The 26820-nt window shown below is 47.3% G+C and overlaps 9 protein-coding genes across 9 annotated transcripts; 3 read left to right on the forward strand and 6 right to left on the reverse strand.

Annotated features, from left to right (window-relative positions):
- Positions 1-763: 763 nt before the first annotated feature.
- Positions 764-2975, reverse strand: FPOAC1_004762 (uncharacterized protein; the record flags this gene model as incomplete). The annotated part of the gene is made up of 2 exons (XM_044849301.1): positions 764-2264; positions 2332-2975. 2 exons carry the CDS (start codon positions 2973-2975, stop codon positions 764-766), a joined length of 2145 nt encoding a protein of 714 aa, XP_044708011.1.
- Positions 2976-10124: 7149 nt separating this feature from the next.
- On the forward strand, positions 10125-11189 carry FPOAC1_004763 (uncharacterized protein; the record flags this gene model as incomplete). The annotated part of the gene is made up of 2 exons (XM_044849302.1): positions 10125-10233; positions 10288-11189. 2 exons carry the CDS (start codon positions 10125-10127, stop codon positions 11187-11189), a joined length of 1011 nt encoding a protein of 336 aa, XP_044708012.1.
- A 275-nt stretch (positions 11190-11464) lies between these two features.
- Positions 11465-11991, reverse strand: FPOAC1_004764 (uncharacterized protein; the record flags this gene model as incomplete). The annotated part of the gene is made up of 2 exons (XM_044849303.1): positions 11465-11740; positions 11812-11991. 2 exons carry the CDS (start codon positions 11989-11991, stop codon positions 11465-11467), a joined length of 456 nt encoding a protein of 151 aa, XP_044708013.1.
- Positions 11992-12333: 342 nt separating this feature from the next.
- FPOAC1_004765 (uncharacterized protein) lies at positions 12334-15057 on the reverse strand (the record flags this gene model as incomplete). Its single annotated transcript, XM_044849304.1, has 1 exon — positions 12334-15057. The coding sequence occupies one exon, from the start codon at positions 15055-15057 to the stop codon at positions 12334-12336; it is 2724 nt and encodes a 907-aa protein (XP_044708014.1).
- Positions 15058-15622: 565 nt separating this feature from the next.
- On the reverse strand, positions 15623-15960 carry FPOAC1_004766 (uncharacterized protein; the record flags this gene model as incomplete). Its single annotated transcript, XM_044849305.1, has 3 exons — positions 15623-15704; positions 15772-15881; positions 15943-15960. 3 exons carry the CDS (start codon positions 15958-15960, stop codon positions 15623-15625), a joined length of 210 nt encoding a protein of 69 aa, XP_044708015.1.
- Positions 15961-17651: 1691 nt separating this feature from the next.
- FPOAC1_004767 (uncharacterized protein) lies at positions 17652-19077 on the forward strand (the record flags this gene model as incomplete). Its single annotated transcript, XM_044849306.1, has 4 exons — positions 17652-17690; positions 17744-17767; positions 17829-18417; positions 18470-19077. The coding sequence occupies 4 exons, from the start codon at positions 17652-17654 to the stop codon at positions 19075-19077; spliced, it is 1260 nt and encodes a 419-aa protein (XP_044708016.1).
- A 279-nt stretch (positions 19078-19356) lies between these two features.
- Positions 19357-21195, reverse strand: FPOAC1_004768 (uncharacterized protein; the record flags this gene model as incomplete). Its single annotated transcript, XM_044849307.1, has 3 exons — positions 19357-20779; positions 20844-20970; positions 21060-21195. The coding sequence occupies 3 exons, from the start codon at positions 21193-21195 to the stop codon at positions 19357-19359; spliced, it is 1686 nt and encodes a 561-aa protein (XP_044708017.1).
- Positions 21196-21722: 527 nt separating this feature from the next.
- Positions 21723-22509, forward strand: FPOAC1_004769 (uncharacterized protein; the record flags this gene model as incomplete). The annotated part of the gene is made up of 2 exons (XM_044849308.1): positions 21723-21920; positions 21970-22509. 2 exons carry the CDS (start codon positions 21723-21725, stop codon positions 22507-22509), a joined length of 738 nt encoding a protein of 245 aa, XP_044708018.1.
- Positions 22510-22862: 353 nt separating this feature from the next.
- FPOAC1_004770 (uncharacterized protein) lies at positions 22863-25512 on the reverse strand (the record flags this gene model as incomplete). The annotated part of the gene is made up of 3 exons (XM_044849309.1): positions 22863-23142; positions 23193-24624; positions 25464-25512. 3 exons carry the CDS (start codon positions 25510-25512, stop codon positions 22863-22865), a joined length of 1761 nt encoding a protein of 586 aa, XP_044708019.1.
- Between the last annotated feature and the right edge of the window lie 1308 nt (positions 25513-26820).

Consider the following 26820-nt stretch of genomic DNA (forward strand, 5'->3'; position numbering starts at 1 on the left):
CACAGAATCTGGAAGAGCCAAGTTCGGAGCCTTTGTGGTTCGATTCGTAAACCTCCATCAGTCAGAGTTGTCGTAAGCAGCAGATTAAAAGATTTCGCTCTATTTGTAGATAATCAATCTGGTGCTAGACTACTTGCCGAAGCCATATGTTATTCACTGTTAAGTCGTGATAAATGCTGCCGGACAATGCACGTGAAGAGCGTGGTCTGATCATTCAATTGTCATTTCAAATTCTATCTAGATAGAGCCCTGGGTATAAACAATTGTGCACAATCATCCGGCCCGCCACATCTCTCGTGGAGATTCCCAAAACAGAAGACAGTGCGTGATCCAAGTCTGTCACCCGCTCGTATCTCTCTATACCTCAAAGATAAAATAAAATAAAAACCGCTCTATTGAGACCAATGTCTGGGTATGATAATAACCAATAGAGCGCCATAGCAGAACGAGTCTAGTCCTCTATAATTGTCCTTGTTTGAAACAGAGACGAACAAGCACGCGGTTGTAATGATAGCATCATGCTTTTGAACAGATACCTATAACTCCAAGAAAGGAAAAGAAAAGAAGAAGAACCGACGGAAACGCATCAGGGAGTCATCCGCTCCCCGTGACCGTCGGCACCTGGTATCATGCTGTGAAAGAAAAATGTCGACGATCAGACAGAATTATAAGGGAATAAGACGTATAAGTATCCTGTGATATGGAAAGGAAATTCGTAAACGCAGGTAAATCATTTCGTGAATGTGATTGTGCAACAGCGTTGCTATGCATTGTTTAAGACAAAGCCACAATTGCTCTCGCTCGGTGGGGTGGGAACCTGTGCTTTATCTTCAGGCCATGTTGGTGTAGGAACGGGTGCGTACTTGACGCCGTTTTGAGCTTCAAGCTCCTTACGAAGGATCTCGATAGACAATTCCCATCGACGTACAAGCTTAGCCTTCCGTGACGAAAAGGTGCTGGCCAGCATTTCTTCCTCGTGTGCCACTTGGGCCGCCAACTCGTCGAGTTCATCACGGTTCTGGTTGAGGAGATTCTCGTGCTCGGTCTCTTGTCGGTCGATGAGCTCTTCCATGCGTCTGGCCTGGCGGTCTCTCATGACGTTGATCTTGGCTTGATGTGACCTTTCCATGCCATCGCGGATGTTGTACTGTTGGCCCAGTTCGCGAAGATCACGTTCTGTAACCACACGCTGAGGCTGAGTACTTGCCGAGTCTGGGCTTGAACTTCCACTGCCGCGTCCCAGACCGTCGCAGTAAGCTTCCATGTGCTTCAGTCGAATATTAACACTGCGGGCACTTGCTTCTAAGGTATTTCGGAGGTCCATCTCAGCAGCCACTTGCCGGTCTTCCAACTGACTAATCGCTTTGGCATGCTTTTCCATCATCTGTTCCTCGTCCTCCACATGCCGTTGTAACATCGCCTTCTTTTGCTCGACGAATCGGGACCGCATATGCTCTCTACCTTCTTCGAAAAATTCGAGGAAACGGGCCAACTCTTGCTTTTGCGTCTTGGCAATGTTAGAGAAGTCCTCATTGTTGTGAGTCCGTCGCTCGGCCTCGAGTCTTTCGGCTGAGGCTGCCGCCGCAGCTGACTCTTGCATAGCTTTCTCTTCCTCATACTCAGCCAACTGAACCTGCTCCTCCTTTCTCCTTCGCTCCATCTCTTTCTCTTGTCCACAACTGCTGGGGCATCCGGAAGTAGAATCCCACACACCGCCGCAGGTATAGCAAAATTGGGCTTTGCACTTGCAAGTCATGTGTGAGCTCCCCTTTTCTTGTGGAACCAAATTTTGACACTTGTAGCACCTTTTCCAACCGGCCCTGTCCCCTGTTTTGATAAACTGATCAAGTTCCCAATCCTCAGGGCAGTCCTTTCCCGTAGGATGAGCGTTACGTTTGCACATAAGACAAACTCGAGTGTTGCATTTGCGGCATGTGACATTGGATGGGTATTTGGGGTCTAGTTTTTGACGCGGTGGAATGAACTCGCCGCAGGAGGGATTCGAACAAAATACCCTCGCTTGCCAGGGTGTGCTGTACTGGACGATAGCCTTCAAGAATTCCTGTTGAGCATCGCGGCTAAGCAGATCCCTTATCACTGAGCCGGGTAGCGGCTGGGCACAGCATCTTGGAGGCATGCTAGATTCATCAGACATGGCCGCATGAATGAGTGATCTTAAGCAATTATCGCAATAGGTGTGGCCGCATGAAACACTGTGTAGTGATTTCGAGCTCTTGAAATCGGCACGGCAGCTCACGCAGGTCCTACGCCAATAGTCAGTATGTTCTGGACTTGTGATATATATCCATCTGAGTCGGGGTTACAACGCACAGAACGACCTGAATTGGCTGAGGGGACCTCTTTTTCCATCGCAATTTGAAACCTGATTTGACACTGAACAGACTACGCTTCGTCTTACCGCTAAAAATGCTTGGAGGGGGGTCGGCAGGCGAAAGCGATTGTCTTGTAGTTTTTGGGTGATTATGATGAGGATCGATCACGGACAGATATCGATCGTATTGACCGAAATTTAGATCATTGGATTGACGACCACTCGATGGCGCTGGGTCAGGTGTAGGTGGACCAAACAATGACGAGTGTGCCGTCAAGGCGGTACTCGTTGAACCGCCGGAAAGCATGGAGAACGTCCGCGCATGGTAGGCCGTGGAAGCCGACTCGACGCTCGATGTGTTGCGTTTGTCAGCGACTGGTGCACTCGAGATGCCGAGGGCATTTGCTTTAGACACAAGAGCATCCTCGATCTGGTTCTCTGTTCGGCCATCCTGTAATTGCAGAACATTGACGAAGTAATCCAAGTCGTTTAGCTCGGGAGCTGTGGCACCTGTGTTAGTGTCTGCGCCATTGCTGACGCCAGGGCTAACGCTTGTGGTCATGGAAGGCGTTGTTGTGGTTGTGGTGGAGTTAGCCATGTCGACAGCGACGATCGGACTCTGGCGAAGGGCTGTCGCGATCATGGCTTGGGAAAACGGCTCGTTAGCCAGGGGTGGTGAGAAATGTGGCGGTGAAGTAGTCGAGTCGAGTCGGGTCGGATGGTGCTATGATCTCAGTGCATCGTCGAGAGAGAAAGACAAGATCGGTAGGAGAAATGGTTGTTGTAAGCTGAGATAGAAGAGAGACAATGTTGTCGTGGGGTGAGGCACTGAAAGTCGGTTGAATCTTGACTTGGTATGGCATACAACTAGTACTGTAGGAGGCAGGTACTGCCTAATGTACGGATATGGGGTTGGGTGGTTCCCGTGTCTTTTGAAGTTGGATCAATAATGGAGCAGAACAAATCAGACCAGACCAGACCAGATTAGGGTGATTCAGCTGGCGATTGACAGTTGGCAATATGCGACACCTCTTTTTCTCGCATTTGAGTCAGATTTTGGCAATTCAAATCTTTGGCTCGCATTCGATCTAATGCCAGCTGCTGGGAGAAGAGCTCCGGCCAGAACGTTGGAGGTAGGTTTAGTGCGGATCGAAGAATGACGATGGGTTGAGGTAGGTGGGTAGGTAGGTAGTTGATAAAGTTCGATGGTTGAAGATTGCGCCACTAGGTAGACTAGATAGCAGCAGACGAGATAAAAGACACACACACGCACAAAGAGAGAGAGAGAGAGAGAGAGTGTGTGTGTGTGTGTATGTGTGTGGGAGGCGGAGAAGGAGATACGCCTGGGTATAAGTTCAAGTGTGAAATAGCCGGGTACCGTACCAAGAGAGAAGAGTAGAGAGACCGAAGTATTGAATGTTCTGTACTCGATATAGCAACAAAGATTCCGATGGGCGCAAATATGAGCCGGAAACAAGACTAAGAAACCCGAGATAGAAGCGGACGGAGTCGTCAGTTTTAAAAAGACCAAGGTCGAGTGCAGTCCAAGAAGCCGGGATGTGATGGGGTGGGATGGTGAGGTCTTATTTAATTAGTAGCCTGACCAGAATCAGACAGCAGGGGACCGACCCGACCCTCTTTATTAGTTGGGAGGGCAAGAGGGATCTGCTCCGAAAGAGAACATTCAAAAGTTCAAGGCCAAACCGTAATGGGATGAGGTGAGCAGATCAGAGACAAGGCTAGAGTTGAGTGAGTTGAATTGAATTGAGTTCACGGTATAGCTTACAGGGTTGTTGATGCTATTATAATGGCGAAACATGTTATCCGTAGTCTGTCCGTACTCGATTCAACCAACTACCTACTAACCTAGGTACCTAGGTAGTACCTAGGTTAGTAGGTAGGTACCTATTCACATGCATCAAGGGACCATCGAGCAATATTGTTTACATGGTACACGTTGTTTCATTCAACTCGATTCGATACAAACCCATCCACATCGTCATCAACATCGGGATTGAAAAGTGGACGGAGTATCCGATATGCGAAATAGGAATATCCATGATTGTTCATCCGCCTCATTCTCATTCATATTCGGCCTTGGCCATTGGGCATCCATCAGATGCAAAGAGTCCACCAACAACCCGAAAATTAGATATGACCTGGCCCAAGCAAATAACCGATCAATCAATCAGTCAGTCAGTCAATCACCTCGGGACGGGTCAAACGTCAACGTCAATGCCAATGCCAATGCCAATGCCAGGGTTCGGCTGACTGGATGAGCGAATGACTTACAAGGGCAGGGCGGCAAACCAAAAGCGAGACAGGGGTGTTAAGTTGGTGCGTGAGAGAGGGAGGATAAATGGGGAACAAGAGTCACAGGAAGAATGTGTAGCTATATTAATCATAATAGGAACTTGCACAATGTAGGGGGATACCTTTTCTTATCCCTTGAAGTATTCAAATCTGCATTTCCAGTCTCTCCCTTTGTGTTGTAACGAGTAGCCTGTTGTCTGTCTCTATATTGTAACCAGGCATATCGAGAGGATGCAAGTGATCTTGACCACCGAATGTGCCCCCGTCGTATAGTAGTCCCGTGTCGTCTCACAACGGCGGGGAGTTACCCTGCCTTGAATTGTCCGTGCCGCAAATTCGATGTAACCATCAAAAGCCGTTCCTGTTCCTGTCCTGAATTCGTCCCCGGCAGTCAGGTCAAGTAGGTAGGTCAAGCGTCACGGGCTGGACAGGGGGTGTCTGGTCCACCGAATGAGGCCCATCGCCAAGAAGAAGCCAACATCATTAGCTTCACTATCCCACTATTGTTACGGAACTGTTTGTGTTGCTGGTTGCTCTTCAGACTTCACTTCGTCAGCGATTGCTTTTTCCCCCCTCCGGTGTTTTGCCCCTCCGGTGTTTTGCTTCTATGACCCACGGACCATACAATGAAGGAAAAGACTACTTATACGTCGAACAATTAATTGCTTCTTCTTCAAGGTTGACGATAGCAATTTATTTCATACAAAGCACACCTCGAGGAGTAGTCTAGTTCGGGCTCTTTAACCAACCCAATTACATGGCACGCCAAGTCAAGCAATTTCTGTCGGATTCCAATATGTTGATTGTCTATCATGACGTAAAACGAAAGCTCTGTAGTCTCCTAGACTAACCAATTACTCTATGATCAACCTATAAATTTTGCTTTGTCATTCGTGTCGATCATTTATCAATAGGCACAAGCCGTGTCAGTTGATGCGGCAGGAATACAGCTAGTAAAGATAATCTATGTGGATGTGTTATCTAACTTCTTGGTTGGAATAGCCATTCACTCTTGTATGAATCTCGATAAACACTTTCCGTATACACTTTGGTAGCCAATCAGGAAGCAGACATACCACTCTGACTCAATAACCCATGATAGCTTCGCTAAGAACAACCTAATAACTAATGCTATCTTTTGGTACATATGTAGGACATCAAGTTTGTTGCGTAGCCATACCATTACATATTTGCAGGTAGATGCTGTGTACTGCAGTGAAAGCGCAATATATACTAGCTGCAGTAGTCACTAATAATGCATCATTAAATGCGAGCATCGGGTGAGCGAGTTCTATTTGTTTGTGTTACAATGTGGCAGCCTCCATCGCACCCTTTGGGGGTTGTAAAATTCAATAATAAAAAGCACTTCCGATGATCATCGCGTCTTCATTTCCCAAATTCGGGCGAGTTCCATGCCGGACTGGGCACCCTTGAAATAGTATTGATAAGAAATAGAATAAAGAAAAAAGCAAAGATGATATCATTGATGATAGGATACAGTAATTATTCCCAACACCGAGATCAGCGTACAGGTATGATGTACATATCATGAACGGGGGGGGGAGCCTCACATGACGAATCTGCAGGTTTTCCGATCGATGAAAGATTGTTTGCTTGTCTATCACATATTAGAATGTGATTTGCGCAGATCTTGATATCCCTCAGTGGTAGATCACCCGCATGTCTCGGAGTGATAGCCTCAACAAGAACTTGGGCCAAGGGAAAACCCCACGCCCCTTGATCAAGGGTTTTCTTCCCGGAGGGATTTGTAAAAGATCGGGTCCATTTGATGTTCTCTAACCGAGATATCGTGCGGTTCATTCGACTGTTTAGCGTATGCGGCTGCAAGGTTGTCTGGAAGAGATCTGGAATTGTAACGTCAAGGGAGACGTTGGGAGCTCTGAGTCGTTGAGAGCTGACAGCTGTACTGCAAGTTCCAGGCCCTTTATCCCTGTGATCAAAGCTGCTCATGTCTTTAAGTCAATCTGTTCCTAAGTCTATATTCTATGTAGGGGGCACACACGCATGATGTATGATGTGTATCATGCAAATGTGTGCCCTATTAACACAGCTATTAAATGCACCTGATGAATCACCTGAAACTCCTTACTTACCTAGTAGCCTACTTAGAAAATACCACCAAGAGGCCGTCCACCTTTGCCTATTACTTGACTCTCTAACCGCCCGTCCGGCCGAAGCATCGGCCGATCACTCATGTAATAAAGCCAGTTGATCAATTTAATGGCCAACTAGCTACAACCGCTCGATAAACCCGACACCAGCTAAGGGGAGACCCTCGACCTCAGATTGGCGGAAGCTGTGCTCCTCACAGGCGCAAGCTCGCGGGAACTAAGAGTTAGTCCAACTTCATAGTAAACGACTACATAGTACAATCGAGTCAGAAACTCGAACTTGGCCAAAGCTTCCGCGCGTTGGGTGGGTGGCTGAGCTGAGTCTTAATTGAGCACCGAACTTGGCTTTCCAGCGATGAATGTCGCCCAATGTTTTCGATACGATGGCCAAGTTTATGCGGGCTGAGCTTGAAGCCAAAAGACAGCAGCTGGAACTTCCGTACTGCATCAGCCAATAGCTAGGCGTGTATCAAAGCCAAGGCATAAAAAACCAGCATCGTTCTGATAACGCAGACCTCAAAACCTTGGCTACCACTCACTGCAAGCCGTTTTAAACTATTTGTGGCCATTGATGTGGGTGTTCCTCGAAGTTTAATAATCAAAAGATGCAGCCTCGTCACGAAAGATAGGGTTCTTAGTGGTCATTATAACCCAATAATATTATGCCTTGTTCTTGCCAAACTTAGATTCCAAGTCAAGCGTGATATAAGGTCGCCAGACTGTCTGCATGCCGGTAAACGAAAACGGGCTGCATGAGTGATCGACGCGGATCGACGATTCCCGAAGCCAAGACGAGCCATCAATAACGGTTGACCTCTCTTGCAACAGGCGGGGGCATCAGACAACCAAGGAAAGCCCCACTGCCGACTTTAACTACCTGTATGTAGTATTTCAACACATGCTCACCTTTTAAGTCGATGGCGTCTCGTCCGTTTGCAATCTGGAAAGGTTCAAATTAATACGCTGTATAGCATACAAGACCTCAGGCGGGAATTGCGATCAACACCTTTCTTTACCCAAGCTGTCGGTGCAAACAAAACATAACCAACAAGATTGAATTATTAACAACAGCTGTTGGTTGACAGCCACCATCAGTTGACATAACTTGAGACATCGTTCAGGGGTCTGGCGGGATAGGCTAAAGACATTCGCGTCTTTGTCGATACGATAAGTCCCGAGACCGAGCATCCTAACTATGACAATGTAAGTAAACAGACAAGAGAAACACAATGAACAGGGACACGAAAAGATAGGTAAGGGACCTTAGAGAAGAAATGGATTCAAAAAGTCGGTGTATGACAATACCATCACTCTCTTTTCACCTTGCCTTGCCTTGCATTATTAGAGAGGCAACTATCTAGCTACTAAGCTATAGCCATCGTTAATCATGCCGACTATATTGCATATTGTCTGTGTAATGCTTCTCACCGACCAACATCACAAGATTACTGTCTGAAACATGCATCGTCTTTAGAGTCAAACTATTCCTCTGACTTGACCCCACCAGTTGCAATGTTTCACACATTAGGAGGTGCTATGCAGACTGACCTTGTTTAGCCTTGCAGTAGGATATAACCCCTGATCCTGGGCAACGGGCAACCCTCTCTCCCGAGTGCACTACCCATGATATTATTCTTTCGTCAATGGTAAGGAATATGCAGGATGTTAGGTGATTGAACGCAGGGAGTTTGAAACCTTGTAGTGCTGTCAAGTGCCTGAGCCATCCGAAAGTTCTAGGAACTTGTATCTCGGACCGAGTTACCGTATCAACACTTGAAAAGGTTGTGCACTTCCTTGCATCGTGTTCTATGTCTTGTCTCATCCTGATCAATGACCTAAAGCCCGTTCGAAATAATAATAATATGTAGTATCTAGTGGCTTGCTGATCAAAAACAAATCACAGTAAGTCAAGTTCGCAAGATCGTCTATTCATTAGTAGCTAGCTCCATGGTCAGCTACAGGCCGGAGAGAGACATAAACGATACTGTAGCCCCCTCCTGGTGTATGTGCCTGGCTGCCGGCCAAATGCGACTCCATTTAGTTATTGACATGACTTAGATCATTGAATAGACCCTCATTGGGCGTTTTTCAACATATAAACATAAAAGTCACATATGGAGACCTTTCTTTTGAGCCGCCATGTCATGGTCTGAGAAGAAAGGACGCCTCGAAACATGGTTGAAAACAACCATCCTATAAGGCGCACGTGCAACAAAGAAGGGCCATAAAGAATGAAATTTCATTCGGACTGCATTAAACCAAATTCCCGTCCCTTGTAAAGGGTTATATAAGTTCTTGGAACTATGTGTGAGAGTAAAATCAGGATCATGAAGGTCTTAGACATAAGTCACATGACTTCCAGTTCACCTGGAAAGCTTCAGAACGCTCAATTTGACAAAGGGCCCAGCTTAGTACCATAAGCAAACTCGAAAGAATAAATTATAAGACCGAGAGGTTTAAGGATTGTCTTGTCAAAGCCAAAGCCCTATCAAGTGATGTTGAAAACGGGGCCAATTGTGATATTACCCAAGCCTCAGGGTGTCAGAAGAATTGGCCGCTAGAAGCATAAGGGCGAAATTAGTAGGTCAGCTTATACTACTTAGGCCATGCCTCTTAGGCTGTTTATTTTTGTCTCTTAAGGCCCAGGAGGCCAACTTTTCTGCTCCCCAGTAGCCAAGTAGGGATGTGAGTTTCTGAAAGGATTAGTAGTTGGTGCGATTAACGGCAAGTCGGGCGACCCTTGTTTAGAAACCTGAAAGACTGTTATAAGGTAAAACGCCAGCTTCTTTGTTGTAAGTAAGCCTTGTGTGTAAACCCTTGTCAGTTTGTCGGCTGAGTCGCATGGCTTAAGGCTATTAATAAGAGCAAATAAGCCCAATCAATGAATAGCATGGACGTTATTGTGTATCACGAGACCCAAGTATCTGATGAACCACTCATATAATCACAACCTGTTTGTGTAACTTTGTGAGGTTATTCTTGTTAACCTTACATCCACCCAGTAGGTTCCTTTGTATTATGCCTCCACTTACTCTCTTGCGCCCCCCTTGTTGTCGTCGGGTATCCCCACTAACTACTAAGGTAACTACCTAACTACCTACATACTAACCTAACACTTAGTTACTCTGTAACTTACTTCATTCTAGACCCCAGACCAGACCCTCCTCCGGACTTCCCTTTCCTTCACCTGCGCGTCAACTTAGTCCTTGAATAACACTCGATCACTACCTTTTGGACATTATCAGCCGCCAACATATCATATTCCAACACCCTTCATTGTACTTTAAACATAGATACTCGCAAATCCTCGTGCTTGAACCCTTTCACGCTCCGTCGCGCATCACATCATGGCAGCGTCTGGCCTCATTGACCCGACAAAGATGGGTAACTATCCCGTTATCCTTGGTGACGCACTCTTGGGTAAAACCTCAAATGAAATCTTTACCGGCATACAATGTGTGTTTACTTGTTTCCCGCAACTGAACTTCCTAGTACTCACATCCCTTTTAGACAACCACAAACCTACTCTCTCGTCAGACCAAGCCCCAAATTCGGCCCGCATAAAACCCTCGGTGCCTGGCAAAACAACCTCATACGACCTCACCTATACCGATAACGACGAGAAGTATGCCTTTACAGGCACAAGAAATACCGAAAGCGGCCAATATGTCCTTTACTTTGATCCTAGTCGGGAGGCCTTCATTCTCGACATCGTCGATTCCACCTTCAAGATGAACGTCACTCGACTGCCTAATAGCGATCCCGAAAGTCTACGTCGACAATTCCCACACATCGATAGCAGCGTGTCAAAAACCAGCGCCAAGGCAGAAAGGAACAACACGGACACAGATAAGCCCATGACAAAGGCACGCGCCAAACCATCTACTCAGAAGAAAGAAGTCAAGCGCAAAACTGAGAAGAAGCAGGCGCCCAAGAATGTCGCGCTCTCACTCCCTGTGCCAATGCCCGCTCAGCAGCAGAAGCCTGCCGAACCTAAGAAGCGTACGCCAGTTCCCGAAGAAGAGGAGGAGGATGATGACGATGACGGTGGTCTTTTGGTGGAGAACCCTGGCGCCGACACCAACACGGCACGTAGAACCGACTTCTCCCCGGCCTTTCCTTCTTTCCGCCGATTTGACGAGTTTATGGACCAGCGCGAATCCGAGGGGGATGACGCTGATGGTGAAGAGGATGACGAGCCCGACGAGTTCAAGTTGCCAAGTCCCGTCAACAACCGTAGCCATTATGAAACGGGACCCGACCCTATGGACGTAGATGAAGAAGAGGAAGCTGAAGAGGAAGAGCCCGAGTTGGATCTTGCAAAGGAGCTCGAGGATGCATTTGAAAACTTTGAGAACAGCCAACAGGAGAGCCCCGGTGGCGACGAGAGTGAGATCAGTGAAGAAGACTAAAAGATGGCAGAGTGAATTACTGGGTTATTCTTTAAAGGAGTTTGATTTTCGATTTACTTGGAGTTTTCGAGGAGACGGTTCGACATCTGTCGCACAACAGTTATTTGGTCAACCCGGCGTTGTAGAGGTTCTTTTCGAAGGCACAATGTTTGACGATACCACCAGCACACTCCAAGACTCTTTATTGGTTTCGAAATTTAGTTATACCATTATAAATATTGACAGATGAACAAGAACTACGGCCACATAGACAAGTGTGGAATCTTGGAAGCACGCTATCCAATTTTCTCGGCACCCTCTCCTTTGTCGTGATACTTCCACTTCTCCCCGGGCAATTGATCTGATATACCCTCGATAGCATCCTCGTACCACAGATGCACCTCTGAGTACGCCAATTTCTGGCCCCACTGCTTGAGTTCCTCTTGGTCAAAAGTTCCAACTGACATACTCATCGAGTTTGATTGTTCATTACACCAAAAAAGCCAGCTACCGCACTTGGTACAGAAGCCACGCGCAGCGTCTGGTGTAGCATGGTAACGCGACAATGTTGACTGAGGGGTGAAAGTAACGCTTGATATGGGCACCTTGTGTAGCCATGCGATAAGTGACCCGCCATTCTTACGACATTGGGAGCATTGACATGTTGAGCACTTCGCAGGTGGATCAGCATGTGAAGACCAGATGGGGAGGTGATAGTTACGCCTCTCCCCCAGTCATGGCTGGAGGGGAATGTCACCTTATAACGGACAGAACCGCAAAGGCACCCGCCAGAGACAGCCGTCGGATATTGCTCTGAAGCCATAGCGTTGCTGAGGGACCAGGATATTGAATCGTTTATTTTGTAATAAGTGGTTCAGTTGTATTTTGTAGGTTGTGTATGACCCCATCACCAATGTGTTTATATAGACGAGCCGTGAGTGTCAAAGACGCCTTTCGTTTCCTTGCTTTTTGGGCACTTGGCTGTTGTCGATTTCATTATTTTTCCTGTTCAACTCGTGGCGTCGAAGGGCGCAGTAAGCGAACATGCACTAAATAGTACCTGCAGATCAGGTTCGGACCTTTGTAGTTGTACACATGCTTCCAATGATCTCATACCAATAAACTCTGATTGCAGGGATTTTGACCTGCACTTAATATGTTCCGTTCAAACGACTTCCCATTTCGCAAGCCATCCAATGCTTTCACCCGCGTTGCGCACGATGCAATACCTTCCTTCCCTCGCATCCTTTTTAACATCTTCTAGGACATTTTGAACGGCAACAGAGCCAATGGCCATGCCATGCCCTTCACTGAGACTGAAAGATCCAGTAGTCACAAAGCCAATCAGGTCCTCGGCATTTGGTACGAGGGGATGTCCGTTCATATCAGACTTGTTGGCTGCCAGGGATGGGAGAGGTGAAGGTCTGGCGAGGAGTTCAGCAGCAAGTTGACGCTTCAAAGATTCCAAGTCGTGAGGGCCTGAAGTCCTTGACGGCTTTCCCTTGCTTGTAGTAGAGGAAGGTGCCTGGGAAAGCCACTGTGAACGAAGATCATGTGGGAGAGAAGAAGATGATAATGATTCAGGAGGGATGGTGGCTGGTACTTCGGTTTCAGAGGATTGAGGTGCTGGTACCGGCCGGGAGGGGAGGCGGTAGATGCGAGCACAGGGTGTGACTGTGCCCCGAGAGACAAGAGATATGCGGACACCTAGAAGGGCGTTTGTGGGTACTGAAGGTGGTGTAGGAGATCTAACGGCTTGGGAGAAAGCATCTTTGGAAATCTGACGGAGTTGGTACATGCGCGGCTCTTTTTGCTGCTCAAGTGCTTGTGTTGACTCCGCTGACTCGTCGTTATCAACATCCATGGCATCTTGTCCGTGACTCTCTTCGCTTTTCGGTGCACCCGCAGGACCAAACAGCATCTCAAAATCGCTAGCGAAGCCGTCTCCAACCTCACCTTTCCTCCCTCCACCCAGATCGAGAGATTCCCAGACTGTTCTCTTACTCTTTGGCCGCCTCTCCCAAGCCGCCTTCCTTTTGCGCCGCTCTTCAAGCTCCCAATCAGCACCTGCCTTGGTCCCGGGGAAATCTCCTGGAAACCAAGGCTGACCTCGTTCGAAGGCGACCTGACGAATCTCGTCCAGACCTGCAAAGCGCGGGTTGCCCCCTGAAGAAAGGGGGTAATGCACTAAGCAGTACCAGATATGCTGTATACACTTCCAAGGGGCAAGTAAGGTCCATGTGCCTTGTGTTTGGGTACCGGTGCCCGTACGTGAGGTGAGGAGAGTGATAGGGATGGGAGGGTCGGTTTGTATTGGTTTTAGAGGTGTGCCAGGCATCTTTTTCCTTTTCCGTCTATCGACTTGTTTCTGTGACGGAAGAAGAGACGCGCGATGGCGAACGTCTCGATCAAAAATGGCATATGGCTTTAAACCCTCCTCTGCTGGCCAGGCCGCAATCTTTTCGAGCAATCGCAATTGTGCATCGTTATCCTCAGGGACCTCAATGCGCTTCGGGGGATAATGAAAGCGAGGATCCTGCACTGACAAACTCAGTACGGTACCTACAGGTAGGGTAGCCGCATTGGTTAGCCCTGCCAGTCCTTTAAACATCTCTGCGTGTTTATTCTCGGTCTCGTCTTTCTGGATATAGGGATGCAACACGGCCAAAAGGGATTCTGTTGAACCCGGACCGGACAGATCGATACTACCTATTTCAAATCGGAGGTCCTCAATATAAAGTCGAGGGGTTTCCTGTCTTGTTAATGACAATAGTTCGTTAAAAAGTTCAAGAAAGGCCGATGGGTGTATCCTTAAGAACACTTGTCTCTGTTGCTTCTTGGGTTCTTGGTTTGGTTCGGCTGTGGATAACTCGGGATTCCATAATATAGTGCATGGTCCAATAACTTGTCGATCATCGTGATTTGGCTGTCCTCCATTCATGGCCCTACTCAAAACCCCGGTCCACGTCCTACTTCCAAGCCTCCATTTAGCTCCCTTGTTATTCCAACATGAATCCTGGACAACACCTATTCGTTTTAAAACGCGTTCGATTCCAGCACGATTGCCGAACAAGCCAATCGTGCTCATATAGCTCGTCTCCCAGATGACTGCTCCTCTGTCACCTTGTGCTCGATGGGTTGGCCGATGAATCTTTTCATTCGGCGTCAATGGTATGGCGAACCGCCATAGAGGTTCCAATGGATTGGTCATTCTTGCCCTTTTCGCATGCCATGAGTGAGTCGGTAACCAGGTCTTGTTCATTTGTCGCTTGTAGAACTTGGCCTTGGGTTTCGGAGGTTCGTTGAGTTCGTTTCGCCGGATCTTTGGTCTCGGTGCCCGTCCTACAACAGCCAATGATTTTTCCATGTCTATGTCACCGTCCCTTTTGGCCTTCACCAGACTAGCCTTGCGCTTCCTCATCGCCAAGATCCCTAACTTTCGTGCTGTCTCGGCTCGTATCCTCGCTCTTGTTGTCCTGGGCTTTCTCCGTCTCGCTTCCACTACCGGGGTGTTGTCATCCTTCATCTCTTTTACTGCGCGCTTCCTCAGTCGACGAGGCACCCGCTTGGGGTTGTGGCTCGCCGTGCGACGGCGTAAGCCCCGGGGAACTTTCTGAAAGGCACGACTGCTACCTATGGCCTTGGACGTTGCCATACTTTGTTCTAGAGCGCGTATTTCGAATTCGTGAGCAGCCACGAAGGCCTGAAGATCGAGTTCACCATCTTTGAGCGCAGTGTCGGCAGGTAGTGCAGGAATACTGCGTGCTGCGTAGACCATTTGGCGCCTCTGCGCAAAGTTGTCGCCGCGACCATTTGCCGCTGGAGTGTCGGCCTTTCGCTTTCTGCTATCTGTCCCAGATTGGGCTCCGGTAGATGATCCCGGAGCCATGGTGAAAGAAGGTCGATAACAAGAATTCAAAGTTGTGAGCTTTGAGATTGGATCTGATGTCAACTGACTTTGACGCGCAGGGTGGGCGCAAAAATAAAGCTTTATCGATAAGCTATCATGTTACTTGACAATGATGGATCTCCAACCCAGACGCTAAAAATCATAGCTGTCCTGGAAGCATCCGAGTCCATATTTCGTAATAGCTCTATACAAATTAGACATCCAGCAGGTTTTTGTTTAAAACACGAGTCTTTAGTCTTGGTCGGGTTTATATTACATTCTAGCCTAAGTAGCTATCTGGTTGACGACAGGCGATCAATGGAGCTAAATGTTGAGAGACAACAAATGGTATCAAAAATCACTAACTAATGATGCAATATCTTAGAAAAGATGAAAACGCCTCTGATAAGGGTATCTATCTATAACATCCGTTGCGCCGTGTCCCTCTCCTTGATGTTGATTTGCGAAGATCAACTTTTCACGACCATTTCATAAAACAAGAAGCCTTTGTAACCGCAGATAAATGTCGAAAAAATAAAAGCTTTTATGGCAGTATTTCAACTCGTCAACCAATAACACTATAATGCCTTCTCACAGCTTCAGCCAGCTGTCCAGGAGGTTGGCATTTGGAGCACAGCTTGTGGCCCCTGTAAGCTGGTCAGTTATGTCTTGACTAGATATTCTGAGACGACTTCAATCAGGAACAAAGCATACCAAAACTCTGGGGGGTCAACAACTTTGGGCGAGCATGGTTTCTGGGATCTTTCATAGCTGGGGCACCACTTTCGTACAATCCAAGCGTGATGTTGGCACCGGAACTCGACCTGAATTGCCGATTAGCAGAGTCCAAGGCTCATATTGTGGATTAAAGAAAGCAACTCGTACATAAGAGTAGTTACACATCGCAAATAATACAGACAAAGAAATGTTCAAAGTTCAACAACGATCATCCCCTTTTCTGCAGGAACGGCTCCTTAATACGTTCATTCCCCCCATTCCAGTGTCATGTACTATTGCGGAACTCTCAAAAGTGACCGATGAGAAATGACCGATGCTTGGAACATCACCAACAAAGTATCATACTTCAAGTATCACATTGCTTTTTTCTCTCGGAAAAACCATTTACTGGAAGCGATGGCACTTGCAGTCCCTGGCAGGGGATCGAGAGACAAATCGGGCAATGTGCGCTTAGAACTAGACTACAGAGCGAAAAGAGCATACATGGCAGGCAGTTTTCTCTTTTGTCATCTCTTTTCCCGTGAGGAGAGAGATCCCTCTCAGTCTAAACCAGGAACCGTTACCGCCCAAGGATTCACACGTGGTTGGGGAATTTCCTAATGCCTGGTTATAGCATGTGTGTTATCATGAGATAAACAGGCCAGGAATCCGTACTTGCAGGATTATCCGCTGTGTCATAGATTCCTCACTTCGAGCTAATAGACTTTTGGTTCTTCGAATTCTCAAGCATTGTCTCTTTTCTCAATCGTGCTTCCATCGTCTTAACCCTGGTCTATTCGTTTCAGGTAATTAGCCTCGCTTACCACTTCAGCTCAAGAACATGGGTTCCTAGTTGTTGAATCGTCACATTGAGCTAGTTGGTAGATTCAACGGGATCCAAGACATAATATGCAGAGAGCCAATTTTCTATCACAGCAAAGAGAATGATATGGTAATGCTATCATGTCCTGCCACGTCTGTGCTACGAGCGGTATTAAGAGCAGTTCAAGATATGTATTACGACACTCCAAGACAAGACATTGATCGATCTCCCGAAACTCGACTCAGGCTTCCCTTTCTACATGAAACATGTGCATCAGTGGCTGTCCGTCAAGTCGGGTTCAACTTGCATAAATGACCTGCATGTGAATGGATCTGGTTTCTCCTCAAAATCAAGGGAGACGAAACCCAAAAACCCATAAGCCCCGTGTGGCTATGCAGCTCCAGAAGCCATGTCATCTGTGGCGTCATGACCACAGGGGCTATCCATCTTTCCCTCTGTCATGGGATGTGATCCAAACCACTGCCAACCTTAGTACCTACAGAATTACATGTGACGGTATCTCCATCATACCTTTACCTGTAATTAAGTCGGACAATTTGCAATACTCTTGTTACCACTAGCTGCCTACCTATCATTGCATTTCCCATACCGTACCCTCCACACTTCAGAGTTCAGATTGCAAACTACGAGTGACGGCCCACCAGACAGCACGATAGGGGATCGCATTCTCGGGCCAGCCACTGGCGGCGTCCACTAGAGTTGGAACCGTTTGTCAAACCAAGGCCGAAGTCTTCGCCAGAGTCAAAGCGTGAGCAGCAGAAGACGAATGGTCTCTTTAAGTAAGCTGCAACCCCAAAAAGATTAGAGTTTTACTGCATAGTTATATGACCAAAGATATCCCCGATCCAATCTTGTGGCCTCTATATTATAGCTTGGGTGATATTACTACAACATACGAAAGTCCTGACGAAAGACCTGGTGTCGTCACACAAGGCTCAAGCGAGCTCCTTATCAACGCAACCACTCATTCAGTCATCTGCATCTCGATCAAGTTGGAGTCTTGAACAAGAGAATATCTCGAAACTCTACTGACATGGGCTTTCTCAAACCTGAAGTCGGCAAGGCGCGAAAGGTTAGCATTCCCCTCCCGCCATCACTCACCGTTATACCAATTGAATTCTATAGCCAAAATTCGACCTTCATCTCAAGGTAAAGTTTTCCCGTCCACAACCTGTAATTTGGCCAGGGAACATCGACTCATATTTGTCAGATATACGACCTCAATAACGTACCACTCGTTTCCGGTCAATCATTCGTCAAATGGCACCTTTCCCATTCCATGACCGCGGAACACCGCGGTCGCACTCAGAAGTGTCCAATCGCCAACCACAGGGTCGACTACAGCTTTGTTACTGCGGTCCCCGGCATTCGCATATCAATAGACCGCAACAACCACCTTGCCGAGTGTCCTATGGAATTTGAGGTTGTTCAGGAGTTTGGTATAGCCGAAAAAGTCACGCTCGGTGTCGTTCGCCTCAATCTTAGTGAATACGTCGAAGAGAGCGAGGCCTTTGTCAAGGATGTCGCGTCGCCTGGTCGCATGCGTAGCGGTAGTTTTGGTGTCAACCCACATGGCACCGGGACATCACGACCTCGCCGTGATTCAGACGTTGTTGAAGATGGCATTGTGAGGAGATATCTCATGCAAGAAAGTAAAGTCAACAGTACCTTGAAAATCAGCATTCTCATGGTTCAAGTCGATGGTGAACGCAGTTATGTAGCGCCGCCTCTCAAGACAGCCCCTGTGTTTGGTGGTATTGGCGGCATCATGGGCGAGGCGATAGAAGACGAAGCTGGACGTAGGTGAAACCAGTCATACCCCATGCATGCCACGGCTAACAGTTCAATCAGCCATAGCTGCTGCAGTACCTAACTTATCAAAACCACGCGACGCTGCCGAGCTTCAGGACCTCTACCGGAGTGTCCTCACTGCTTCATGGTGCCGTCAACCCGAGGAGCATTCCGCAGAGGAAGTCATCGACGACATCTTTAATGGCGGCAACGGCTGGAAAACGAAGCCACACAATGCCTCGCCCGTCACGGATGGGGATGACGACGACGACGATATTGGCCACCGCGGTACCGTTCGAACCCGTGACGTCCGTCGCATAACTCACAATCTCCTCCATCCTCATATTCACGGCCATAACCATCGATCACCGTCACGCCACCGGTCTAACAACGGTCCAAATGGCTCCTCACATAGGCGTACACCAAGTAATTCAAGCGACAAAAGCTTTTCTACCGTCACAGTCACACCGTCCAACCGACGCAAGGGAGTTCGCATTCACGAGCGTCATCTTGACCATGCACGCAGTATGGCGAGTATGACGTCCACCATGACGCTCGACAGTGATCCCATGCGGGAAGCCAATTATAAAGGGGCTCGCGAGGTCAAGGAGGATGATATGCGGAATGATCTGGTTGCGTGGCGGCTACCGGGTGATCAGGTCATGTAAAATATCATTCGAATGGCCAGAAGCTAGGGAAACACGGGTCGCTCGCTATCTTGAAGCAATCGCATGCGAGCTAATCAACACAAATAATTAATCAAAGCCATTATCTTATATCTTTGAAAAGTTTCATTTAATTCATCCTGACGACCCTCTATAGTGTCTTCTAGAATCTACCAATAAACCCATGCTTTTGGATATCCATCCACCTTAAATGCCTACTCATAAAAATCATTGCGGCTTTTGAATCAAGTCTTTGCTTTTGAATCTATTAATTCCAGACTCTTAGATGTTTCCTCGCACACCACCCTTGCCACCAACTTCACGGGTTGTGACAGTGACACCTAGGTCGGCAAGAACGTTAATTGTGACCTCGACCTTGCCACCAGCCTTGACATCCTTAACAGCGGCTTCAGCAAGTGTGTTGCCAATCTTCCAAATCTTCTCGCGGGTCTCCTCATCCTCCTCATCGGAATCGTCGAATTCAGAGTCATCTTCATCCTTGGCCTCCTCCTTGACTTTGGGCTCAGGCTTGGTCACCTTGATGTGAGTGTTACCCTCAGCAATCTTGATAAGCACATCACCACCATCCTTGGGAGAAGGGATGTGAACGGTGCGTCGAGCGGGAACGGCGGTCTCGGGGGCAACGATAGGGGTGAAGACATCCTCGCCGTCGGTGCCGACAGTGATAACACCAATGGCGTTGGAGATATGCTTAACGGTGGTGACAGCAGGGTGGGTAGACTGCTCGATGTCAGAAGCCTCGTACTCCTGGATAAGAGAGGCTTGGAGAGCAGCGCCGCGAGCTAGGAGCTCGGAGGGGTTGACAGCAGAGACACTGGTGGCGGGAGCCTGGATCTCGGTGGTCTCAGGGAAGATAGTGCGAAGATTGTTGGCAATGCGGGGGGTGTGAGAAGTACCGCCAGACAGGATAACCTCGTCGATATCGAGAACGTCAAGGCCAGCCTTCTTGACAACACCCTCGATAAGTCGGTTGAAGCCCTCAAAGACCTTGCGGGCTACCATCTCGTATCTTGTTCTGTTGATAGTAACAGAGAAGTCAAAGCCTTCAGCCAGGCTCTCAACGCTGAACTGAGCGTTGGCACCCAAGCTGAGAGCTCGCTTGGTAGCCTCAGACTCGAGTCGGAGCTTGGCGAGACTGCGGGCGTTGTTTCGGGGGTCGATGCTGTGCTTCTTCTGGAACTCCTTGGCGAAGTGCTCCATGAGGGCGTTATCCAGGTGAACACCAGCGAATTCGTAGTCGTGAGCAGTGGCCAGGATGGTGTAGAGACCACCTCGCGAAGCGATAACAGCAACATCAGATCGGGTGCCACCAAGGTCAGCGACAACAACGATCTTGTCCTCAATCTTGGCCTCAGGACGAGCATCGTAAGCCAGAACGGCGGCAACCGGATCGGAGATGAGCTGGAGAATCTCGAGACCAGCCTCGTTGGCGGACTTGATCAGGGCCTCTCGCTGCTTCTCAGAAAAGTTTGTGGGGACAGTGACAACGGCAGAGGTAACCTTCTTGCCAAGGTAGTCGGAAGCGGAACCGACAAGTCGTCGCAGGTATCGGGTAGTGATCTCAGAGACGGGAATGCTGGAAGCATCCTCCTCGACCTTATCTTTCACAGCGAAAGCAACGGAACCAGAAACGTCCTGAGGATGAGCAGAGGCGTGAGAGTGGGTAGGATCGATAGACTTGAATCTGAGAGCTTCTAGTTAGTATGTTGGTCACAGAGGTCAATGTGAGGTGGAAATGCAGCGCATACTCTTGTCCGAGGAAGTCCCTGAAGTTGGCGATGGTGTTGTCGGGGTTTCGAACAAGGAAAGCCTTAGCTTGTCCACCATAGTACTCGTCGCCGTCAACGTAGGAGAGAACAGTAGGAATTTGTCGATCTATCAGATAGACTTGTTAGCAAACTAAGCCATGGAAAGCGTAGAGGACCTTTTCAGAAAGTCCCCCTCTTTCTTCCTGTAAGACGTACCTCCATCCTCGTTGGCAATAACCTCGGCCTTGTCGTCAACGGTGTAAGCAATAGAACTGTTGGAGTTGCCAAAGGTGATGCCAATGGCAACTCGATCACCAGGCTCGGGGCCCTTAGCGCCAGCGTTGTCACTCATAGGGTCGGTCGGAAGAGGAATTCTTGAATTGGGGTATAGGAAGGAGGTTGGTCAAAACTCGTCGTCCTTGCTGAGTTGAGAAAAAGAAGGTTGTGGTGAGTGTCAAGTTTTGGAAGGCGACTTGGTGATGGATGGTAGTGGGGGTTTCTTTCTTTTCCCGCAGACTGGAAAAAAACTGCCCGCTAATCTTCAATTGCCCACATTTTTCTGAGCGGCTAGCGGGAAGCAGAAAAACCGACCTGCTGAGTTTGGGGTACAAAAATAAAGAGCTTGTGATGCCCCGTTCAGATAGCACAAACTGCCCTATCAATTTCATCTCCTACGTTCCTGGCGGTCAATTTTTCCGACACCCAATGATAGACAACCGGTACGTATTTCATCTTATCGTTATCGGTGCCCCACTACGCTGCTTCTGCTCAATGTTTTTGACGACAATGCTGTTGAATGAAGCTTGTCGCATGACATTTCAAGCTTGTAAGATTCTCGTTCGCTACGAATACTTACTTCAACAACAGAAATATCACAGAATGTCATCCGAGACTGTATTTGTACTACCGGGCGATAGCATTGACCCATCTCTCGTTCCTTCGCATCCAAAGAAACCTCTTCGTCTCGGCCCTGGTCTGCGACATGTACCTCCCAACGACATCATTCCCACACTCGCTGGTCAGCTCGTAACCGACCGACAAAAGAATGCTATTCGGGTAGAGAATGCTCGAGGCAGGGTGCGTACTCAATTTCCTTGTTCAATTTTTTCATGCTAACACATTCCAGTACACTCCACGTGTCGGTGAACTCGTCATCGGAACGATTCAGCGCAGCGCTGCAGACTTCTTCTTCGTTACTCTTTCCGACTATACCGCACCCGCACAACTCCCACAGCTCTCCTTCGAGGGTGCTACAAAGAAGACTCGCCCTCAGCTCGCTGCGGGCGCACTTGTGTACGCACGTGTCGCTCTCGCTAATCGCCACATGGACCCAGAGATAGAATGTGTGTCTGCATCAACAGGAAAGTCTGAGGGCCTAGGTCCTTTAACGGGTGGTATGCTATATAACGTGTCACTTGGAATGGCCCGACGTCTCATGATGCCCAAGAGCGTGCAAGAAGGTCGTATCGTGGTGTTGGAAGAGCTTGGCAATGCAGGTCTTCAGTTTGAAACCGCAACAGGACGCAATGGCAAGTTTTGGGTCGACAGCGAAAGCGTGAAGACAGTTATTGCGGTAGGAAGGGCAGTACAAGAGACGGACGAGAAGAACTTAGACGTCGAGGAACAGAAGAAGCTGGTGAGGAAAATCATCAAAGAGCTAAGCTAATGAGTCTGCATTGGTGGAGAATATCGTGCTATTTGGCACTCTTTTCATTGAATCAAGCCAGGTATACGATGTCGTACTTAATAGATACCCGAGAACAAACACGTCTGGCTCGTCCCCTGTCAGACGAATTTGTCTTTCCCATAACCAAACGCCGATAACCCTGCATGTCTGTTGACGTCGCTTTTTGTGTTAAACCCTAAATTTCTAGTACCCGAATGTGCCAACACGAAAAGAATGTTAAAACCGGCTCGCTGTTAAGAAATGAGAAAAGATGAGTGATGGCCAGATGGGACTGGCCGCATATTACAAGGGCTCAAAATCAATGCTTCAGCCTTCGCCTCTTACACGTGTCTTTATATGCCTCCCATGTCTTGATCAACTTCCACGGGGTCTGGAAGATATCTTTGGTCCATGTTGTGAATTTTCGTCATATGTCGCTTCCAATTATCCTTGCGGGGGAATCCCTTCCCACCCTGTCGTGAATAGTCGCAGCCTGGGACTGCGCAGTGGAACTTCTTCTTCCTCTCATGTCGATCATTGACATGACGCTGGAGATGAGTTTTGGTTCCAAAACCTTTGCCACAGTTTGGGTAAGGACATTTGTGGTCCTTTGTATGGTAGCGTTGATGGTGTCTATAGACAGTTAGCAATAAGTCAATTGGCACTGGTGAATACTGGCTTACTTGAGCTTGTGTGCCTGGTCAAAGACCTGGTGACAGCCAGGTTCGTCACACGCGTACACGCCATTCTTGGGCGACATATTGCTGGCACCGTTACCCGGCGATACGCTCGGACGATGGTCGGAGGATGCACCAGAATGAGGAGAAGGTGTATCAAGCTGAGTTGCAGGAGTGTTTAGTGATGAAGGGTTAGTGGATGCAGGTCCCGGCTGGGGAGTTGATGCATCTGAGGGGTAGCTCTGGTGTCTGACGTTGCTACCAGGCAAGGGACTCAAGTGGTCATTCGATGGAATATCAGACATGGAGATATCCTGGCTCTCGTCGGGCTCTTCCTTCTTAAATGTAGTTTCGCTCTGTGTGGGCGTAGGTGACTGGATAACGGGCAGAAGTTGAGGCTGAGGCTGGGGAGTATTAGGACCGAGTGTTAATGGCGAGGGTGAATCGACAGGTCCCTCGTTTCTCCCAGGATCCATTGATGGGTGTAGTTGCTGTGGCGAGGATTGCGCTACGTATAGTTGATAGTTTGTTCTGTGCCATAATTCGCTTTCCGTTGAAGCAGGCATCATATCCATTGGGTTCACAGTACCGGGAGCGGGGTGGCTAGGAGGGGACTGAGATGCGTTGAAGTTGAACGTGGTTGGTGAATAATCTGGAGAACTTGACACGGCGTCTTTGGGAAGGGTGGATGGTAAGACAATAGGCGAACCCAGGGCCTGCGCAGGATGAGGTACTGGTAATGAGTCGATAGCGGGCGCAATGATGTCGGTGGGAGATTCAGTCGGGTCTCCAGCTGTGGTGATCCGCTGAAGAGGCACGTCCTGCGTAGTGTGAGGAGCAGGTCTTGTGTTTTCAGGACTTTCAGCAAGGGACAACGACGTCGGTGAACTGAAGGATTGGTCACGCGTGCTCTTTCGACTGAACATCTGCTTCAGATTATGTTTCAATGAACTTCCACGCGACCACGAGCGTTGGGGTTGAGGGCGAGGTTCCTCAGTTGTGAACATGCCAAAGGCCTCGGAAGGCACGGCTGGACTGTAGTAGTCTGCACTGGTTCCATTGAGAGTTCCATCGTGTGCATCGCCAATGGACTGGGGCATATATTCTTCATGACATGTTCCATCGAGACTAAATGGCGCCGAACGTGGTATCGAGTTGTCGAAACCCGGCTGAGCGTCGCTGAAGCCTTGTGCAGGTAAATTGGTATCAAGTCGGTGGCCAGTATTAGGTTGATTTAATGCTTGAGCTTGTCCGTTGGGCTGTATCAGAGCATCATGGGGGGCCCAATCTAAATCCTTAACAGATCCGTCCACACCTCCACGCGTGTTCTCTCCAGAGGGTTTGAATGAGTCCTGGGACGATAAGCGTCGTTGGTGATCGACGGTTGGCGAAGATACGGCTGTAGGAGCTTCGCCCGTCTCAGGGTCGTTCGCGTCGCCTGGTTCATGAGAATGGCCTGGTTTTCGGCGTCTAATTCGACGGATAATGAAGGGATAGGAACAGAGCGCTACAAGCGCAAGGCCGACGATAACACCAACAACAACGCCGGCGATCCCCCCATCACTCAGCTGCCTCCTGGATACTACTCCTCTTGCTTCGAGATGGCCTGTCACATGGCTCTTCCTCACACTTGGATGTCGCAATATATCCATCGAATTGGACCCCGCCGGGCTTGAAGACTTGCGTGGCGAGTTGGAAAGTAGCCAGCAGCAGCTGGCGAGAGCTGATGGAAACTGGAATTTGGAACGGCAATTCGGGCGTTGATTGTTTTTCTGACGTATTTTGATGGTTTGGTTATGGGGCGGGGCGGCTGGTATTGTACTGGAGACCGGAGTCTTGGGAGGCCGCCGTCGCAGTCGCGAGACACGACAGGAACCGATCTGGAGTCAGTCAAAGGCTCGTGCGTTGTTCAAGGGTCCAGCGAGAGAATCGAAGATGGAGATATTATCAGGGGATGATCACTTTAGCTTCTGTTACTGACATCGTGAGCAAAGGAAAGAAAGAATGAGAGCTACTATGCACGGGTGAGATGCAACGGCATGACACGACCAAGAAATCCGGGGGTGGTCGTCAGCACAGCGCACCTACCTAAAGCACCTTCTGACAATCACTTTTTTGTCGCGCCTTTCCAGGGCCGCCGTCAGGGACTTCAACTTCCAATAACGAGAGAGCTCACACAAGCGAGATTCGATTGGATAAGAGAGCGACCTAGGTCCCCGCGTACCGTCCGAAGCTCCGCAGTCTAAGCCACACTCATCTCGACTTAGTGTCACTCACCCCTGATGTCCTTCGTTGGAGACGATGGTCCCTGAACTAGAGGACCCATTTATGTAGATGACAATTTGCAGAAGCGCTATAAAAAGAACCTGTTTTTTCTTTGTAAAGATCAAGTGAATCAGGACACTAGCTACGGATAAGGAGCCGAGTATATATCTACAGGTGACTGTGGTGCTGCAGTTGCTGCTTAAGCCGCATGTACCATGCATAGGAGGTACTTAAATACCTCTCACTCAAGAGTAACACAACTACCTACCTAGGTAGTTACCTATTAACCTTTATTCATTGGACGCTTACTTCATCAACAAGACCAACTACATATGGTGATAGACACGGCAGGGGTACGCTGAAACATTGAATATCGCTACATTGACCTCTGTTTAAGTTGCAGACTGCCTAGTAGGTAGTACTTATGTATATATACGTATCGTCATTCATCACGGACCACCAAATAGTCTGAACATCTTTACAGTGTAAACGATTATCTCTAGGTCTATAATCTAGAGCATATAACTACCTAACTATATTACCTCTAGAAATACCTCTTTCTATATTAATAGTTTAATTTCTTAATCTAGTTTCTAATATAAGGTATTAAATTATTTTTCTTTCTATAGAACTTAATTAATATAATCTAATTTAATAAAGTATAAAAAGATTAAAATTTAATAATTAAATTAAATTAATATAATATTAAATTTATTATTATATATATTATTAATTTTAATATTTTTAAGCTTTTTTTAATTAAAAGTTAATTAATATAGATTTTTAATTTATTTTTTATTATTAATTAATATAATAATTAATTTTTTTTATTATTATATTAATTATTATTTTTATAAATTAAAGCCTTAAGATTATTATTTATAAAATTAAAATTTATTTAATAAAATATATTTATATAAATTATTAATAATTAATTATTATTATATAAATAATTAATTAAAATAATTTATATATTATATTAATTTTAAATATTAATATTAATAATTTTTTTATTTTTATTATTATATTATAAAAAAAAAAGAATTTTTTATTATTTATTTAAAGCTTATATTCTTATATAAGGTTTAAATTTATATTAAGCCTTATAGTATTATTATTCTTATTACTATTAATATTATTATATTATTATTAAATTTCTAAGCTTATGGCTTTATTTACTGCAAGTTATACATTTAGATATATATATATTATACTCTGTACCTAGGTCAGACTCTTGTCGCCAGCAATATATTCTAAAACTAAAACCAGGATAGGGCCATGGTGGATGACTTCCACTTCAGCAACAGCGAATAGATCAGGCAATCAATGGTTAACACCAACTACACCCTTCAAGTGTAGCGATTTATGA

This window comes from Fusarium poae, chromosome 2 (assembly GCF_019609905.1).
Source record: "Fusarium poae strain DAOMC 252244 chromosome 2, whole genome shotgun sequence".
Classification (NCBI taxonomy): Eukaryota; Fungi; Ascomycota; class Sordariomycetes; order Hypocreales; family Nectriaceae; genus Fusarium; species Fusarium poae.